Source organism: Zingiber officinale, chromosome 4A (assembly GCF_018446385.1).
Source record: "Zingiber officinale cultivar Zhangliang chromosome 4A, Zo_v1.1, whole genome shotgun sequence".
Classification (NCBI taxonomy): domain Eukaryota; kingdom Viridiplantae; phylum Streptophyta; class Magnoliopsida; order Zingiberales; family Zingiberaceae; genus Zingiber; species Zingiber officinale.
In genome coordinates, this window is record NC_055992.1 from 126540611 (window position 1) to 126560027 (window position 19417).

The 19417-nt window shown below is 42.0% G+C and overlaps 1 protein-coding gene across 1 annotated transcript in view; it reads left to right on the forward strand.

The window, feature by feature from the left end:
* The first annotated feature begins 7260 nt into the window (after positions 1-7260).
* LOC121972768 overlaps positions 7261-19417 on the forward strand; it is a 63262-nt gene continuing 51105 nt past the window's right edge. The window contains exon 1 of the mRNA XM_042524404.1: positions 7261-7567. Coding sequence (XP_042380338.1) covers positions 7261-7567 — 307 coding nt within the window. The remainder of the gene's footprint in view (positions 7568-19417) is intronic.

Here is a 19417-nt window from a genome sequence, read left to right on the forward strand (position 1 = left end):
TCATTTTAGCATTTCACTATTATTAGTTAGATCATCCACCTCAGTTAATTTAAACAAAAATTTTATTTTAAATTTTATAATTTACATAAAAAAAATTTATAGTCCTATTCATTTCCTAAATTTATATTTTATAAATGGTAATTTTTTAAATTTAGAGAATAAAAATAAATCTCTAAATATTCAAATATTATTCCCACCCCGTCTCTTCTTCTCTGCTCAATCCTCGATTTTTTATATATGGACAGCTATTTGTGGAAGAGCATTATGAGTTTTTATTTTTTTCTCTCTAGGATTTTTAGCATTTTTAGGTCGATTTCATATTCTGAGTTTGGCGTTACTGGATCATTGATTGGAAACATGTAAACTTTCTGCCGATCTTACTTTGTATTTTTCTTGAAATTTTATTTTTGGTTATATCATTGTTACTTTTTGTATGAAGGTGCAGGTTTTACAAAAGATGTTTTTTTTTTCATTTTTTTTAGAGTTTGTTGACACATCTGGTTCTTTTGCCATTTTCCATTATTTTTGTTATGCTTTGAAGAGTCGTGCTTGTTACGGTTGTGAGGTGTTTATGGAGAGTTTTTATTGTGTGATTATAAAGTTGATCGATTGTGATTTTTAATCCTAATGTAGGTGATCCTGTCCAGAAATTATGTAAGAGGGATCGTCGGATGAGATGGATGGAATGTTGATCGAGTCACGGCGTCCCGAAGGGAGATATGCTGAGATGACTTCTATGTTGATCAAGTCGTCAGAAGTCCTCTGGTTAATGCTACCTGTAGCTAGCGACCGGATCGTCCCGGTCCCTGATTTCTAGGGGTGTAATCGAGTCGAGCCGAGCCGAGTCGAACTTTTGAATGTTTGAGCTTGGCCCGTTTATAATCGAGTCGAGCTTAAGCTTTATTTAAAGAATATATTCATGCCTCACGAGCTTATTCGAACTTTTATTGAGCCTAAACAAGTTTAATAAGTATAAATTATAAATTTAAATATTCATTAAAAATTAAATTATATATTTAGATAAAATTATAATATTCTTATTAAAATTTATAATTTTATTCTAATAAATAAATTTAATATATTTGTCTATATTTTTCATAAAGAGAGGGTAAAATCTATAAATTTAATATCAAACTTATTATTTTTTTTAATTTAAAAATTGATTCATGAGCTTAACGAACGTGTTCACGAGCTAACGAGCCGAGTATTGCGAAGCTTGAGCTTGGGTTGTTTATCTTAACGAGCCTCATTAAACGAGCTCAAACGAGCTTTTATCGAATTGAGCTTCGAATAGCTCACGAGCGGCTTGGTTCATTTACACCCCTACTGCTACCTCGATGCTCGAGGCAGATCCAACGAATATATAAGTAACAGACTAGTACTAGAATAATCAAATGAAGGGAGAGTGAGTATGGAGAACGTACCCTAGTCTAGGGGACGCCCTCAGATAGGACGTTGCTCGAGTTGTCGTGACCGGGAAGAGCAGATGACTGTAAGCAGGCTGAAAAGATGGATCTAACGACGAGGAACCGTACGCGGTGTCATGAAATCGGATGCGACCTCGGCACGCAGACCGAGATAAGATATCAGCACGCAAACTGAGATAGAATACCAACACGTAGGCCGGGATAAGACTTCGACCCGTAGACTAAGAAATGACTTCGGCACGCAGGCCGTGATATGACTTCGGCACGTAGACCGGGATATAACAGCAACAAGAAGGCTAGATATACAAAGCACACAGTCTGAAATGCAACCCTGACTTGAATGTCGGAACACAACACATGAGCGGGATCAACGCATAGGTTGGAACACAGTGCACAAGCCAGATCGCTGCAAATGTCGGAACATAATAACGACATGGATCGAAGGGGCATGCGCCAACGAGAATGGTCCGGAGGACATCGACAACCGCCGGAGCTGGTATCGCCCGGCTGTGGACGGAGTCGACCGCCTGTGAGCAGCGTCGACCATCTGTGAGCAGCATCAGCCGCTGAAGGCAACGTCGGGTAGCAGTGGCGCGAGGAGGAAGGAGGCGTATGGGTCGTCGGCGAGTGTGAGAGGGAGGGAGGTGGTGCTGGACAGGGGGAAAGCGGAGGCGGCAACCCCCTCCCTTGGGCGGTAGCGTGTAGGAGGGAGGAAATGATAGTCGTCTGCGTGGAGAAGGAAGGAGACGACTCGGAGGTGGTCGTCGCCGGCGGTCGTCGCTCGAGGGGGCGACGAGAGAGGGAGAAGAAGCCCCTGGTTCGTGGTGGTGGCGACGAAGTCGTCGAGCAGAAGTTCCCCCGGCGGCAGCGTGTCTTGCGGGAGAAGAGAGGAAGAGGGAGGCTATGGCCGACGTTGAGAGGAGAAGGAAGAGGAAGAAAGCGGTCGTCGCCAACGACCGTCGCTTGGCGGCGAGAGAGGAAGTTGCCCCCCTTTTTTTCCTGTTGGCGGCGAAAAAACCTCCTTAAACCAAACCCATGAAGCCCCCTTTAAGCCCTAAACAGTGGAAGGACGAAAATGCTCCTCCTTCCCCTCTTAATTACTCTTCTGCCCCTAAACCATATTCACATCACAAGTCTCCCCTTCAAGTCTAGTCGAAGGAGGCGCGAGTCCGACTGACTAGACCCAGCCAAACGAAAAGTGAAATCAGTCCTGAATGCAGAGCCCAATCACTAGACTTGTTGTATAACATCAAACGAATGGCGACGAACAGTAAGCACCTAGTAGAGCAACGAATGAGGTGCAAACGATGAACGCTGGGCAGAGCGACGAAAGGAGGTGGGAGCGATGAATGAGTGTCGGCCAGGCCATAGAGAGAATATCGAGTGAATCGAAAGATGATGATCAAAGGTTTCCGAGGGCACAACCAAAAAAATGTCGACCGATTGACAGTAAATCACGACCGAGAAAAATGTCGACTGAACGACGGTAAATCGTGACCGGGCAATCGAATAATGTTGATCTGGTAATCAAAAAATGTTGACCTGGCAATCAAAAAATGCTAAGCGGGTCGAAAGACAATGGACGAGCGGTATCAAACGCGTGACCGATAAGATGTCGACCGAGCGACAGTAAATCACGACCAGACAATCGAACAATGCTGACCTGGCCATCGAAAAATGTTGAGCGAGTCGAAAGACGAAGGGCAAGTGGTATCAAACGCGCGACCGAGAAAATGTCAATCGAGTGACAGTAAATTACGACCGGGCAATCGAATAATGCTTAGCTAGTCAAAAGACGAAGGGCGAGTGGTATCAAACGCGCGACCGAGAAAATATCGACCGAGCGACAGTAAATCACGACCGGACAATCGAATAATGTTGAGCAGGTCGAAAGACGATGGGTGTGGTATCAAACGCACGATCAAGAAAACATTGATCGAGTGACAGTAAATCATGACCGGCCAATAAAGAGAATGATGGACAAGCAGAGCCGTGAGCGCAAGCTAGAAAAATATCAACCAAGCAGCAAATGCGGGGCAAAGCGATGAGTGAGATGCGAGGGACGAGTTCTGGGCAAAGCGGCAAGTGAGGCAGGAGCGATGAGTGTCGAGCATAGCGGTGACTGAGACGCGAATGGTGGGTGTCGGGCAGAGCAACAAGTAAGTCGCGAACGATGAGTGCCGGGCAGAGTGGTGATTGAGACGCGAATGGTCGGTGCCGGGCAGAGCGGTGAGTGAGCAGTAAGTGCCGACCGAACAACAGCGGTGAGCCAAAACGCGAATTGAGAGTACCGGGCAGAGCGGCGAGTGAAGCAAGTGTGATGAGTGTTGGGCAGAGCGGCGAGTGAGGCGAGTATGGTGAGTGTCGGGTAGAGCAGCAAGTGAGCAGTGAGTGTCGACCGAGAGGTCATTGGGCGTGAGAGCATGCTTACTTATAACTCGCGCTGGGGAGAGAGTTTGGAAGCGTGAGAGCATGCTCACTTATAACTCGTGCTGGGGCAAGAGTCTGGAGGCATGAGAGCATACTCACTTATAACTCACACTGGGGCGAGAGTCTGAAATCCCGACCGAGAAGTCGTTGGTCGTGAGAGCAAGCTCACTTATAATTCGCGCTAAGCCGAGAGTCTGGAATCCCGACCGAGAGGTCGTTGGTCGTGAGAGCATGCTTACTTATAACTCGCGCTGAGGCGAGAGTCTGGAAGCGTGAGAGCATACTCACTTATAATTCGCGCTGAGGTGAGAGTTTGGTGTAACGCCTCGGCCCGGCCGGGCCCCACCCAGACCAAATCGGGAACGCCACCAGAATTGCTCATCGGGTTGACGACTAGCTCTACAGACCATCGAAGGTCCTTTTAGCGTGCTTTGTCCTCACTCGCACGCACCCTGGAAAACTTCCTAGGAGGTCACCCATCCTCAGATTTCTCCAAGCCAAGCATGCTTAACTTTGGAGTTCTTAAGTTTGAGCTTCCGAAAAGGAAGATGCACCTTGGTGATATAAATAGTACCATCTAACCTTTTAAGTCATACTTTACCAGAATCTCAGAATCAGGGTATTACAATCACCCCCACTTAAAGACACAACGTCCTCATTGTATAACCACGGATCACACCACAGACAAATCCCAGGATCTCCCTCGCTAGGTAGTGCCCTAGGTGCTCCTGCCATAGGCGTACTCACGGTCGCAAGGTCGCTCTGACGCCTCGGCCCCGGTGGGCCCCACCCGGACCGAACGGGGAACGCCACCAGAATTGCCCAGAATCTCAGAACCGGAGTATTACATTTAGAATCCCGACCGAGAGGTGATCTGGAGGCATGACTAGTACTTGATCTAGAGACATGACCAAGAAGCAATCTGAAGGTCTGACCAAAAAGCAATCTGGAGGCCTGATCAGGAATTGATCTGGAGATCTGACCAGGACTTGATCTGGAGACCTGACCAGGAATTGGTTTGGAGACCTGACCAAGAAGCAATCTGAAGGCATGACCAAGAAGCAATTTGGAGGCCTGACCAGGAATTGATCTGGAGATCTGACCAGCACTTGATCTGGAGACCTGATTCAGAATTGGTCTGGAGACCTGACCAAGAAGCAATCTGAAGGTCTGACCAAGAAGCAATCTGGAGGCCCGACCAGGAATTGATCTAGAGATCTAACCAGGATTTGATTTGGAGACCTGACCAGGAATTGGTCTGGAAGCCTGAACGAGAATTGGTCTGGAAGCCCGATCGAGAGATCGTTAGCGATACTCCGATCTAAGACCGGTTGTGATACTCTGGTCTAAGACCAGTGGTGATAGCTCGACCCCGAATGGGGGAGATGAAGCCCTGAAGTCCATAGAAGCGGAGCCCGTAGCAATATGAGGGAAGAGAGCTTTTATCATACCTGACTGTGGAGTGGTGTCGACCGACCGAGGATCTATCTCGATCCCTCAACTCTCGAATACCCGTGGAGCGAGGGGAGAAGATAATAAACTGAACCCTGATCATCAAAGGAAGTGAAGCCCATAGCCATATAAGGGAGCAGAGTCTGTAGCATTAGAAGGAAGTAGAGCACCGTGGGTGAAAAGAGCGAAGCCTGTAGAGATAAGAGAATGTAAAACAGATGGAGAATGTAGAGCATATATCAGTGATAGAGTGCAACGCCTAGAGTAGTAAGAGGATGCAGAGCCCCATGGTGAAGGGTGTAGACCCTACAGTAGTAAGAGGATGCAGAGCCCGTAGCACTAAGAGGATGCAAAGCCACATGGTGAAGGGTGCAGAGCCTCATAGTAAAGGGTGTAGAGCCTGTAGCACATTTGACTGAGGAGCTAGGCCCCTAGTCCCTGATCGGAGAGTAAAACTCCTAGCCTGTAATCAAAGAGCGAGACCCCTAGATCCTAATCGGGAAGCTGTACTATGTCACTGATTGGGAAGTTGTGTCCCTAGTGTCTGATCGGGGAGCTGGGCCCCTAGTGTCCGATCAAAGATCGATGACCCTAGTCTTTGATCAAGGAACTAGGATCTTACACTTATTAGGGAGGTATAGCAGATCCTATAATCATAAAAAGAGAGCAGAGCCCATAGCGTACCTAATCGAGGTGTCGTGCCAACCGGTTGAGGGTTGGTCTCAGTCCCTTGACTCCCGAATACTCATGTAGTCACGGAAAAAATATAATGGAAAATCTAACATGTCGGTCGACTGAAGCTCCAATTTAATTTCTTGACTCCCGAATACCCGTGGAGTGAGGGTAGAAGATAATATGTTCATCAGGATCCTTCGAGACTGTGATAATGGCAGAGAACCTTCTAACGTCATCCATCTTCACATTCCAGAAAAGGTGGAGAAGATTCCCATAGACGATGTCAAATTGATCCTGTCCGGAAACTGAGTCAGAGAGACCATCGGGTGAGGTGGATGGAATGTTGATCGAGTCACGACGTTCCAGAGGGGGTATACTGAGATGACTTCTATGTCGACCAAGTCGTCAGAAGTCCTCTGGTTAATGCTACCTGCAGCCAGCGATCGGATCGCCCAGGTCCCTGATACCCCGATGCTCGAGGCAGATCCAACGAATATGTAAGTAACATACTAGTACTAGAATAATCAAATGAAGGGAGAGTGAGTATGGAGAACGTACCCTGGCCTAGGGGAGCACCCTCAGATAGGACGCTGCTCGAGTTGTTGTGACTCGAAAGAGCAGATGATTGTAAGCAGGCTGAAAAGATGGATCTAACAATGAGGAACCGTACGCGGTGGCATGAAACCGACTGTGACCTCAGCACGTAGACCGAGATAAGATATCAGCACGTATACCGAGATAAAATAACGACACACAGGTCGGGATAAGACTTCGACCCGTAGACTGAGAAGTGACTCGGCATGCAGATCGAGATATGACTTCAACAGGTAGATCGAGATATAACAGCAACAAGAATGCTAGATATACAAAGTACGCAGTCCGAAATACAACCCTGACTCGAAGGCCGGAACACAACACATGAGCGGGATCAACGCATAGGTTGGAACACAGTGCACAAGCCAGATCGGCGCGAAGGCCGGGACATAATAACGACATGGATCGGAGGGGCATGCGCCAACGAGAATGGTCCGGAGGACATCGACAATCGCCGGAGCCGGTATCGCCCGGCTGTGGACGGAGTCGACCGCCTGTGAGCAACGTCGACCATCTGTGAGCAGCATCAGCTGCTGAAGGCAACGTCGGGCGGCAGTGGCATGAGGAGGAAGGAGGCATATGGGTTATCGGCGAGTGTGAGAGGGAGGGAGGCGGCGCTGGACAGGGGGAAAGCGGAGGCGGCATCCCCCTCCCTTGGGCGGCAACGTGTAGGAGGGAGGAAATGGCAGTCGTCTGTGTGGAGAAGGAAGGAGACGACTCAGAGGTGGTCGTCACCGGCGGTCGTCGCTCGAGGGGGCAACGAGAGAGGGAGAAGAAGCCCCTGGTTCATGGTGGCGGTGACGAAGACGCTGAGCAGAAGTTCTCCCGCGACGGCGTGTCCTGCGGGAGAAGAGAGGAAGAGAAGGTTATGGCCGGTGTCGCGAGGAGAAGGAAGAGGAAGAAAGCGGTCATCGCCGGCGACCGTTGCTTGGCGGCGAGAGAGGAAGCTGCCCCCTTTGTTTCCTGTTGTGACGAAAAAGCCTCCTGTTGTGAGATGTCTTGATTCTCTTGGCTTGTAAATGAATTGAAGTCATTTAATGAGAACGATTAATATTTGTGCACATCTATAATTCTACATGTTCATTTACTTTTAGTGATTTTAACTTTTTTTTTTCATTTGCTCATTCTCATGTTTATATGTTTAATTTTGTAGTTGAGAGTTGACTTAACTAAAAATCATGAGAATCGATCAAGAGTTATGTGTGTGTGAGATTCAACGTTTCGCTTGTGGTATAAGATTCTTTGAAACAATGATATTTTGAATAGTAATGTCCCATGCAATGAGTGAAAGGAGCTAAATGGTTTTGTTGCATGGAAGTTTAAATAAAGAAGGGGAATCTAGATCAGCATCTTCTGTAAAATTTTTTGATCAACATATATCTCAATTATTTCTCTAACTGGTAAATATATTTGTACACATTGATTATATGACAAATTATTTAATTTTTTACATTATGGATCCTTAAAGTCGTGATGAAATTTTCACTCACCTTTTTCAAGATAGATATCCAAATCATGATTTCATGACCGCTATTCTGACTCCTCAAACTACCATGGAAGACATTGGTAAAAAAAACTAGAGGTGTGAATTTCACTCATGAAGAAGATAAAATATTAAATTTGTACTCTTTACAGATTAAGCTGGCCAAAGCTAGCTACAAAGAGAATGAAAACAATGAGTTCGCATTTGGGCAGTGTTGGGAAATATTAAGATATCACTTGCGCTTCTCCTTCTACCCAAGAGACTATACATATGGGAGATGAAGACTTGTCTTCAATGTCTCCTCATTGGGATAGACCATAGGACAGGAAGGCTAAAAAAGATCAAGAGAAGAAGAAAAATCATAAAGAAAAAATATCGAAACAACTAGAACAATGATTGAGAGAATAACCAATCACAAAAATCAACTCCATATTAGAAGATGGCCAAAATAGATATATTGGTAAAAATTAAAAAGGAGAAGATTAGGCTGAAAACAAAAATTTAAAAAGAAAAGATGAAGCAGAAAGACCATTTAATCACGATGGCAGACGAATAAAAAAGAATGTAAAGATTATATTGATGGATATTAGTGGATTGGATGAAGTGCATGTCAATTTGAAATGCATGATATAGTAGCTTGTAAAGATGTACAATGATCTCATGCTGATCTCGATTCTTCTTGCTTGTTCTCGTTTGCACTTGCTGTCACAAAGATGATTACAATGAATTGTCCTTGAAGGTTTCACGAATCAAATCCCTCATGGTCTCGAACTTGAATGTTCTTCTTCGTCATACTTTTCATCAACCCATTTTTCTTTACTTGGACTCTAGAATATATATAGATGAAGGCTGCACGTAGCAGCGGTTGTGGGCAATCTTAGTGTACAGTTGCAAGGCAACTGCGCAACCCATGCACGACTTGTGCACGTGCACACCCCACTACTAACATCTCTCATTTGTCCAAGTCAAGCCACAAAGACCAAATTAGAATAATATCACAAATATCATATTAGAACATCCAACTTATACTTAAGGAAAAGTGATTTGTGCGACAACAAACATACTGAGCGATTGATGCTAAGAAGGTTGTTACACCTTACATAGTCACTTTCTAAACGATCAATGATAATAAAGTTGTTACACTTTATTTAGCTGCTCTTCTAGTGGCATATGACCGCTCTCTAAAAGATATCAATGTCTTGCTATTTACCTAGATTAAATCATTTTTATTAATATGCACATCTCTAATCCCTTATAATTACTAATATGTCAAGAGTATGTTCAACATCTCTAATCAATATAATACAATTATTCACAATCACATTTTAAGTATTCAACAAAAATATGACTGGTCGACCAGTGAATAAATGTCAAAGATATAAATCAATATTAATTCTTCTGTTTTAGTTAGAATCTATTCATTTAATTAGTCGTTTTTCTAATTATGTTCCATTAACCGAATCATCCATGGCCAATAGGAAACAAGCTAAAGTAGTAGACACCGATTAGAACTTTAAGTAGATATCTAAATAGTCACTTAGGATAAGATTAAGATTAACTTATAATCTCAAGAGTTTCACATAGTAGAGAAATAATGATCTATTCTTCTACTACTCTTATTATCGTCATAACACATGTGGTATGAATCATATGGTACGATATTATTCTCTTTACCAAAAAGAGTGCATGCCCTTTTAAATTTCAACATTGTATATATTTTGATCTAGACATACCTAATATTTAATCCTGAATTTAACTTATGAATTCTAATATGACCTTTAGCAGATTCAGTAAATAGTGGGTTCATTGACTTCGCTCATTATTAATATATAATTGATCTCATCTTGACATAATTATCAAGGCGACCCTAACATATGAGTATGTCTCTATTCACAGCTACAAAATTTGTCCTCTAAATAATTGTTTTACCTCTATTTATACTTAATAAATAAAGATGATTATATTAATCCCTTGACGGTCGACAAGAGGGGGTGAATTGCCTAAAATTATAAAAGTACCATTCTCAAAACTTTTGATTGGAATTAAACTAACACCTAATCAAATTAGAATGAAATAAAAAGAGAGTACGAGACAATCAGATTTACTTGATTTGCAATCATAAGATTGATACTCCAAGACAAAGAAACCTCACTACTATTGGTGCAACCTTAGGTCAAGGTTGACCTGGTTGACCTGACTCGAGTTGACCTGACTCGAGTTGTATTTTGATGTTTGACAAGAATAGAAAAGTTCTATTCTGATGTTTGACGAGAATATTGGAAAACTTGGGAGGTTATGGGTGCAACCCTTGGTCAAGGTTGACCTGGTTGACCCGACTTGAGTTGATCTATTTCAAGAAGTCCAAGCAGGGAGCTTGGCACGGGATGTTAGTTAGAGCCCTAGAGCCAATCATTTGATAATTGTATGGACTCATGTATATCATATTCTTGTATATCAATAAAGGCATTTGTTTGGTTATTATACTTATTTATATTAGTGTCAAATAGACTAAGTATAATAGCGTCCTTGAGTAGAAGGTTCATACCTATATCAATCGATTAGTTGAATCGATAGTGAGATGATATAGGGAACACTACTCTAAATCATTCCTAGTCGAGTATTAGCATTCAGGGACAATGTTAATACAATAAGACTAGCATGTAGGTCAGCTCGATGACTTGATCTCACAAGTCATGGATATAGAGATATCAAGCTGACACATGGGTATGCATTAGAGAATGTATACTGAATGACCCGCCATGAGAAAGTATCATGGATCGTTATATGAGTGTCATATACTTTCTCATGTGGCTATTAGTATGACTATTAGTCCTTAGACCTGAAGTCACCATGGATCCCTACATAAGGAGTTATGTACTTTAGTTTCGTCAAACGTCACCCATAACTGGGTGGACTATAAAGGCGATTACTGGGTATATAACGAATTATGTAGAGGGATGTGAGTGATGTAGATGGAATCTATCCCTCCCATATGACGGGAGCGACATCAGTATTCTTGATAGAGTGAGACCACTAAGTGCATGGCCATGCCCAAATGAGTCAACATTAGATGTTGAGCTCATTTGATCGAGTGAGTCTACTTGGAGTTCAAGATTTAGATTGATTAGAGGATGACACGGTCTATGCCTCACATTGATCAATCTAGATGTCTAGGATAGAAGGACACTTGTCATTATTTTGTGAGTAGTCACAATTGGTAGTCACAAGGTGATGTCGGATCTCGACATTCTTGTAACTTGGGTAGTAATGATGTGTTGCTAGATACCACTCATTACTTATGCTCCTAAATGGGTTTAGGGCATTGCCAACGTTACAAGAACCTATAGGGTCACACACTTAGGACAATTAGGTGGAGATTAGGTTCATATGATGAACCAAGAGGATTAGATTCATTTGATGAATCAAATTGGATTAAGAGTAATCCTAATTGGGCTAACTTGAGTTCGACTCAAGTTGATTCATGTGTTAAATGAGTCTAATTTAGATTTTGACTCATTGAATCAATTTAATTTAATGAATTAGATTCATTATATTAAGTTGGCTCGAATCAAATGGTTGGATTAGATCCACCATGGTAGAGATGGAGTCAAGTTTGACTTGACTTGAGAAGGAAGACCAAAGGTCAATTTTGACTTGACCTTTTTGCCACCTCATTGGTGAGTTGACATTAGGTGGACCAATAATGATGTTCCACATCATCATGGGTGCCACCTCATGGAAGTAACAAAGCCACTCTCTTAATGGTTTCATATTAATTGCAATTAATGCAATTAATGTGATTTTATGTTTTCATATTAATTGCAATTAATGCAATTAATGTGAATTTTGAAATGTGGCCGACCACTTGGTTTTTGGGTGGAAAAATTCATTTTTCATTCACTTGTGTGCATCTTCCTCCTTCTCTCTCTCAAGCTCTCCCTCTCCCTCTCCCTCTCCTCCCTTGGCCGAACCACATAGGTGCTAGCACACCTTGGTTTTTGGTCATCTCCATCTAGTGTGTCCGTGTGGATACTTCTAGAGGACCGGCGCTTGACGGTCTTGAGATCCGGCATCATTTGGACGAGCGGGAACGCGAAGGGCATCACATCAAGGGTAAACACTTTTTCCTCATAGATCTAAGTAGTAGATCAGTTTTTGAACTCGTACAAGAAATAGTTTTTCGAATTTTTTATACGAATCTTTGCACGGATCTACGGCTTTGGGTCCTTCTGTAACACCCCTAGAAAGCCTAGATAAGAAAGTAAGGATAATGAGAGTACGAATGAAAAGGTGTAAATATTCTAAGTTAAATATTAAGATGGATTTAGATGATTAAAACTTTATGAAAGAAAAATAAAGTTGAGAGTATAAATCATCTATGCATGATTTAAAATGTATGGAATTAATATGGACAAAAGGAAGAAATATGAGATAATATATATATGTATGAAATATTTATGCATAATGCATAATATAGTAATATACGAATTATTATGTACAAAAGAAAATAAAATGTTAGAAGAGAGATTGAACCTTGGATCTCTTGTAAGGAACATGTATAGGATACCAAAGGGGATAGGAGAATTATTGATAAGGAGAGAAAGGATTAAGTAGTTAAGAATAAGAAAGGATTCTTTCTACTTAAAAGGAAAAGGAAGTAAAAAGAAATAAAAATATACATAAACAAGTTTTGATCCTTGGTTCTCTTGTGGATGCATGCATGTGTTAACCAAGTGGGATAGGAGAGGATATTGTAAGAGGAGAGATAGGAATTTTAATTAAAGGAGAGAAAAGAGAGAAATTAAGGGAAAGAAAAGAGAGAACTCAAAAGGCATTTCTCTAGAATATTCTTGTCATTTAAGGGAGAAATGAATAGGAGGATGGATCAAGTCAAGTTTCCTCCCTCATTTTAGTATAAATAGGCATGGAGGGGTGACTTCAACTTCATCCCCACTCATTCTCCTCCTCTCCTCCCTTTTGTGCCGAGAACCCTCTCCCTTCCTCTCTTCTTCTTCTTGTTGCCGAGCAACACAAGAGGAAGAACCTCTTCTTCCTCTTCACTCTCTCCTCTTTCTCTCTTGTTGTTGCCGAGCAACACAAGAGGAAAGAGAAGCCTCTTCTTCCTCCTCCTCTCCACCAAAAGACCTAGCCACTCCTCTCCTCCATTGGTGCCGAGCAAAGCAAGCAAGGAAGAAAGGTCCAAGCAAGTTCTCAACTCTAGGAAACTTAAGCGAAGAAGGTAAGCTTCCCCTCACCTGTGGTACAAGGCTTTTTATATATTTTTCAGATTTTATGAGGATTTTAAAACCTAGAAACAAGTTTGAGAAAATTCGGTTAAGAAGAGCTTTCGAAATCTAGTGAGGTTTAACTAAGTCTACACTACATGATAGATTTTCTATGCCATAGAAAAGGGATCTTCTTCATGTTTTTACACCTATATGATGCTTGATCAAAGGAGTACTTAACCCTAGAATTTCGGCCAAAAATATTTTTAAGAGGCTAGGGAAATTATTGTTTTACCCAACTAGTACGAGGTTCTCCCTATGAAATGTTAAGGATCATGTATTTGTTTTCTTGTTTAGAAGATAATTGAAAATAAAAGAAAAAAAAAAGAAAGGAACCTAGGAAGTGTTATACATAATGAGAAAGAATGAAATTTATGCTATGTATATGCCATGATATGTGATAGCATAGGAAATGCTATACATAATGAGAAAAGAATGAAATTTATGTTATGTATATGTCATGATATGTGATAGCATAGGAAATGCTATACATAATGAGAAAAGAATGAAATTTATGTTATGTATATGCCATGATATGTGTTAGCATAGGAAATGCTATACATAATGAGAAAAGAATGAAATTTATGTTATGTAAATGCCATGATATGTGATAGCATAGGAAATGCTATACATAATGAAAAGAAATGAAAAATGAAATGCATGAAAGATTGTTAGGGATATGATATGATAGTTATGCATGATAAATTATTTTTGTATGGTTTGTACCAAGGGTGGGCTCCGTAAACGCCCCGGGGTCGATGGAATAAGACTCGGGCCTCGTCAGAAATGGGCTTCTGAATGCCCTAGGTCGATGGAGTAAGACTCGGACCTAGTATGTATGTATGGTAGGGTTCAAGACTTGCTACCTTGGACCTACTTAAGAAGCGCGCGCATTATGTATGTTACAAACCGGGATCCCCTCTAATGATGATATGAATTTCAAGTACTTATAAGTATAAGTTTTCAAATTCATGATGCATTGCCTACATATGTGCTTGAATTATCTGATGATTAGATATTATGTCACGTGATATTATGATATGACTATGAATATGATACCCTTGTATGTCGTATGCTTATGATACCTCGCATGATATTGATATGCAATGATATGAATTCGGTTTTAGTGAGTAGGAAAGGAACTTACTGAGCCATGAGTGCTCATAGCTTACTTTCCTTGTACCGCAGATAAAGAAGCTGGATGAGCTAGAGGAGCAACAGGAGGAGCAGATAGTGATGTGTGTGGTGGTGGCTCGGCAAAGAACGATCCGGACAAATTAATATGATTAGTTATAGAATCAACATATGCACATTTGAACAAATCAGAATATGTGATATTATGCTTAATAAATTAAATTCTTTAAAGTTTTTATTCTTCCGCTGTTATAACTAAAGCATGTACGTAAGTAGTATAAGAACGTAGCGCCACCTTTGGTTGGGTAAGAAGGGTGGGCGTTACACCTTCGGGGTTTCCGCGACGCGAAAAAGCGGTTTTCGCGGCTCGAAGAACCCAACAGTGGTATCAGAGCCACGTGCAAAGACTTGTACGAGTTAGTTTTTGGTTTTTGGAAAACAAAAAGCTTCTGTGATTTTCTGTAAAAATTCAATTTTTATGTTTTTATGGGTAATTTTTCCTTATAGGCGAAGCACAAGTGTCTCGGCACTTGTAGGCTTCGGCTATCGGGAAGAATTTTCCCAAACGGCTTCGTTTCGACCCAAAATCTTTTGGGACAGCGGACTCGGGTGCCTTTAGATCACAACGGAGCAACTCACGATGGTTAGATCGTGGGTAGGGGCACTGCCCCTAACCTCGCAAGGGGATTTGCTCCGCGATCGCACCCGAAATCGCTAAAAACGAACCCGTCGGGAAGATTTTTCCGAAACGGTAATGTCTCGGCCCAAATCGTTTTGGGACAGCGGGTTTAGGCGCTGTTGGATTGCAAAGGAACCCTCGCAATGGTTAGATCGCGGGTAGGGGCGCTGCCCCTAGGCCCCGCAAGGGGATCCGTTCCGCGATTGCGCCCGAAATCGCTAAACGGGACCGCTGGGAAATTTTACTTGTAAAATTGTAAAAATTAATTTTAAAATTATAGAAAATTATGAAAATATATAATTTTGAATTATATATATTAATTTGTGATAGTCATGGCCCAAAGCCCAATATGATTGGTTGTGCTGTAATTCATAATACGGCCTGCGTGCCATGATGTGTTTTCGCGTGTTGTATTTATTTTATTATTCGCGACCTGCGCGTCGTGCCTCGTCTTTTATTCTTGTTGTAAATTAGATTTAGACTCGAATGTAACTCGAGTTTCAAATTGTAATGTACAAATTGGAGCGGTGGAGGGTCCACACGAGACGGAGTTCCGAGGCAGGCACGAGCAACACAAGGTGGTCAAAGGGAGGCGCTTGGAGAAGCTGTTGACCCTAGGTTGACCAATCGATCTTCTCATTGGCTTGAGAAGATCGTAGTAGGGCCATGACTAAATCACAAATAGATTAATTAATTAATTATTATGTATTTGATGCATGTTTAATAATTAATTAATTAATTAGTGCCTTAACGATTAGATTAGATCTAAGTCGTGCACATGATGCACCCTTGCGATTAGATTAGATCTAAGTCGTGCACAAGATGCATTCTTCTCGATTAGATTAGATCTAGATCGAACCAACTCTAAAATGCCTAACCGTGCCGTGATACCTATCACTACCTCGATCACATGTATTGTTGAATCTGCCAAAGCAGAGCAATACATATTATCTTGGTAGGGTACGGAGGGACAATCTTGGTCCCGTCTATCAACGCATGGGTGAATAAAAACTCAATTAGATTGAGTATTCATAGTTACTCGGTTGGATCGAGTCAACTATAGGCATTTTTCCAATAGTTGGAAAGATAGGTCAAAATCACATCTATATTAACTCTCGGGCGTATTAGCCAAAGCTAACTCGAGTTTTAATATAAATGCGGATATTGATTCTATAAACAAGAGTTGCAAAGAGATGTAATTGGTAATCGTTACCTACCGATCATACTAAGCCTTGGGCGTATTAGCCAAAGCTAACTCAAGGGTTAGTATGATGTGGATCTTGTCCCACAAGAATTATAGAATTCAGTGGGAGCATCATTTAATTAAAAGGCCTAATTAAATGATTTTTAAAAGAATATGATATTTATTTCTGCAAATTTTTCTGTTGTAGATAACCATGACGTCAAATACGAACATTTTCTCTCTGCGATCTGCCCTTAAGAAGGACAAGCTCAACGGAGCAAATTTCCTGGACTGGTACAGGAACCTGAGAATAGTTCTCACCCAAGAACGTAAACTGTACGTTCTGGAGCAGCCCATTTCGGAGGCTCCTCCTGCCACTGCCACGCGAGCAGACCGAGATGCTTACAAGTGGCATCAAGATGACGCATTAGATGTGTCCTATCTTATGCTCGCGACCATGAACTCTGAGCTTCAGAAGCAACATGAGTTGATGGGCGCTTACGATATGGTTGAACATCTTTGTCATCTATATCAAGGACAAGCAAGGCACTGGAAGAGGAACTCCAAAGAATACCTGGAAGATCTTAAGAAGAAGAGAAATAAGATTTCTACTTCAGGTATAAATGTTATAGAAGTCAACCTCTCTATTTCTTCATCGTGGGTATTAGATACCGGATGTGCTTCGCACATTTGTACTAATGTACAAGCGCTGAGGAATAGCAGGGCATTGACGAAGGGTGAGATAGACCTACGAGTAGGCAATGGAGCACGGGTTGCTGCTGTTGCTATAGGAACTTATCAGCTATCTCTGCCCTCTGGGCTTGTACTAGATTTAGATGATTGTTGTTATGTGCCTGCTCTTACTAAGAACATAGTTTCAGTTTCTTGTTTAGACAAGAAAGGATACTCTTTTATAATAAAAGACAAATGTTGTTCTGTTTATTTGAAAGATATGTTCTATTGTAGTGCACCACTAATAAACGGACTCTTTATTCTAGACCTTGAGAGCCCTATATATAACATTAGTACCAAGAGGTTCAAGTCAAATGACATGAACCAAACATACCTCTGGCACTATCGCTTAGGTCATATAAATGACAAGCGCTTATCCCAGCTCCATAAGGATGGTTTGCTGGACTCATTTGATTTAGAATCATATGAGATATGCGAGTCATGCCTACGAGGCAAGATGACCAAGACCCCCTTTAGTGGGCATAGCGAGAGAGCAACTGATTTGTTAGGACTCATACATAGTGATGTATGTGGCCCTTTCAATGTTGCTGCTAGAGGCGGTTATAGATACTTCATCACATTTACTGATGATTTTAGTAGATACGGTTATGTGTACTTGATGACACATAAGTCTGAATCCTTTGAAAAGTTCAAAGAATTCAAGAATGAAGTACAGAACCAGCTTGGCAAGAGTATTAAGGTACTTCGATCAGATCAAGGTGGTGAATACTTAAGCCATGAGTTTCGTGACTACTTAGCTGAGTGTGGGATTTTATCTCAACTCACTCCTCCTGGAACACCACAGTGGAATGGTGTATCCGAAAGAAGGAATCGTACCTTATTAGATATGGTACGATCTATGATGAGTCACACAGATCTTCCGACATATTTATGGGGATATGCTCTAGACACGGCAGCTTTCATACTCAACTGAGTTCCATCAAAGGCCGTGATAAAGACACCATATAGGATATGGATTGGGAGAGATGCCCAGGTGTCTTTCATGAGGATTTGGGGTTGTGAGGCTTACGTTAGACGTCAAGTCTCAGACAAGTTAGGACCCAAATCCGACAAGTGCTATTTCATCGGATATCCCAAGGAAACTAAGGGATATTACTTCTACATTCCCAGTCAGCACAAGGTAGTTGTGGCAAAGACTGGGGTCTTTCTAGAAAGGGATTTTGTTTCTAGAAAGACTAGTGGGAGCACGTTCGATCTTGAAGAAGTTCAAGATGCGAACAATAGCACTGATGCCTCGATGGAAATTGAATTGGAACCACAAAGTGTTGTGGATGATGTTGTTCCACAAGGAGTTGAGGAACAACAACCAGTTCAAGTAGACATACCTCTTCGCAGGTCTGATAGGGTACGTCGTCAGCCTGAGAGATACTCATTTCTCTTGTCTGACCATGATGACATTGTGCTCATAGAGGATGAGCCTACCACCTATCAAGAAGCTGTGATGAGACCAGATTCTGAGAAATGGCTAGAAGCCATGAGATCCGAGATAGAATCCATGTACACCAACCAAGTATGGACTTTGGTTGATCCACCTGAAGGGGTAAAACCCATTGGGTGCAAGTGGGTCTTTAAGAGAAAGACTGACATGGATGGACTTATCTATAAGGGTCGCTTGGTAGCTAAAGGTTTCAAGCAGATTCATGGTATTGACTATGATGAAACCTTTTCTCCAGTGGCGATGTTTAAGTCCATTCGGATCATGCTTGCTATTGCAGCCTACCATGACTATGAGATATGGCAGATGGATGTCAAAATCGTGTTTCTGAATGGAAACCTACTCGAGGATGTGTACATGACACAACCTGAGGGTTTTGTAGATCCACAGCATACTAGTAGAGTATGCAAGCTGCATAGGTCCATTTATGGACTAAAGCAAGCTTCTCGGAGCTGGAATCTTCGATTCGATGATGCGATCAAACAGTTTGGTTTCATCAAGAATGAAGATGAGCCTTGTGTCTACAAGAAGGTTGTAGGGGACATAGTTGTCTTCCTCATACTGTATGTGGATGACATACTACTCATTGGGAAGGACATCCCTATGCTTCAGTCTGTCAAGACATGGCTAGGGAGTTGCTTCTCAATGAAGGACTTAGGTGAGGCATCTCGTATTCTTGGGATACAGATCTATAGAGATAGATCTAAGAGATTGCTTGGCCTAAGTCAGAGTACATATATTGACAAGGTACTCCTTTGGTTTGCCATGCAGAATTCCAAGAAGGGATTTCTGCCGATGTCACATGGCGTGAGTCTTTCGAAGACTCAAGGTCCCTCTTCTAGAGAGGAGAGAGACCGCATGGATCAGATCCCTTATGCCTCAGCCAT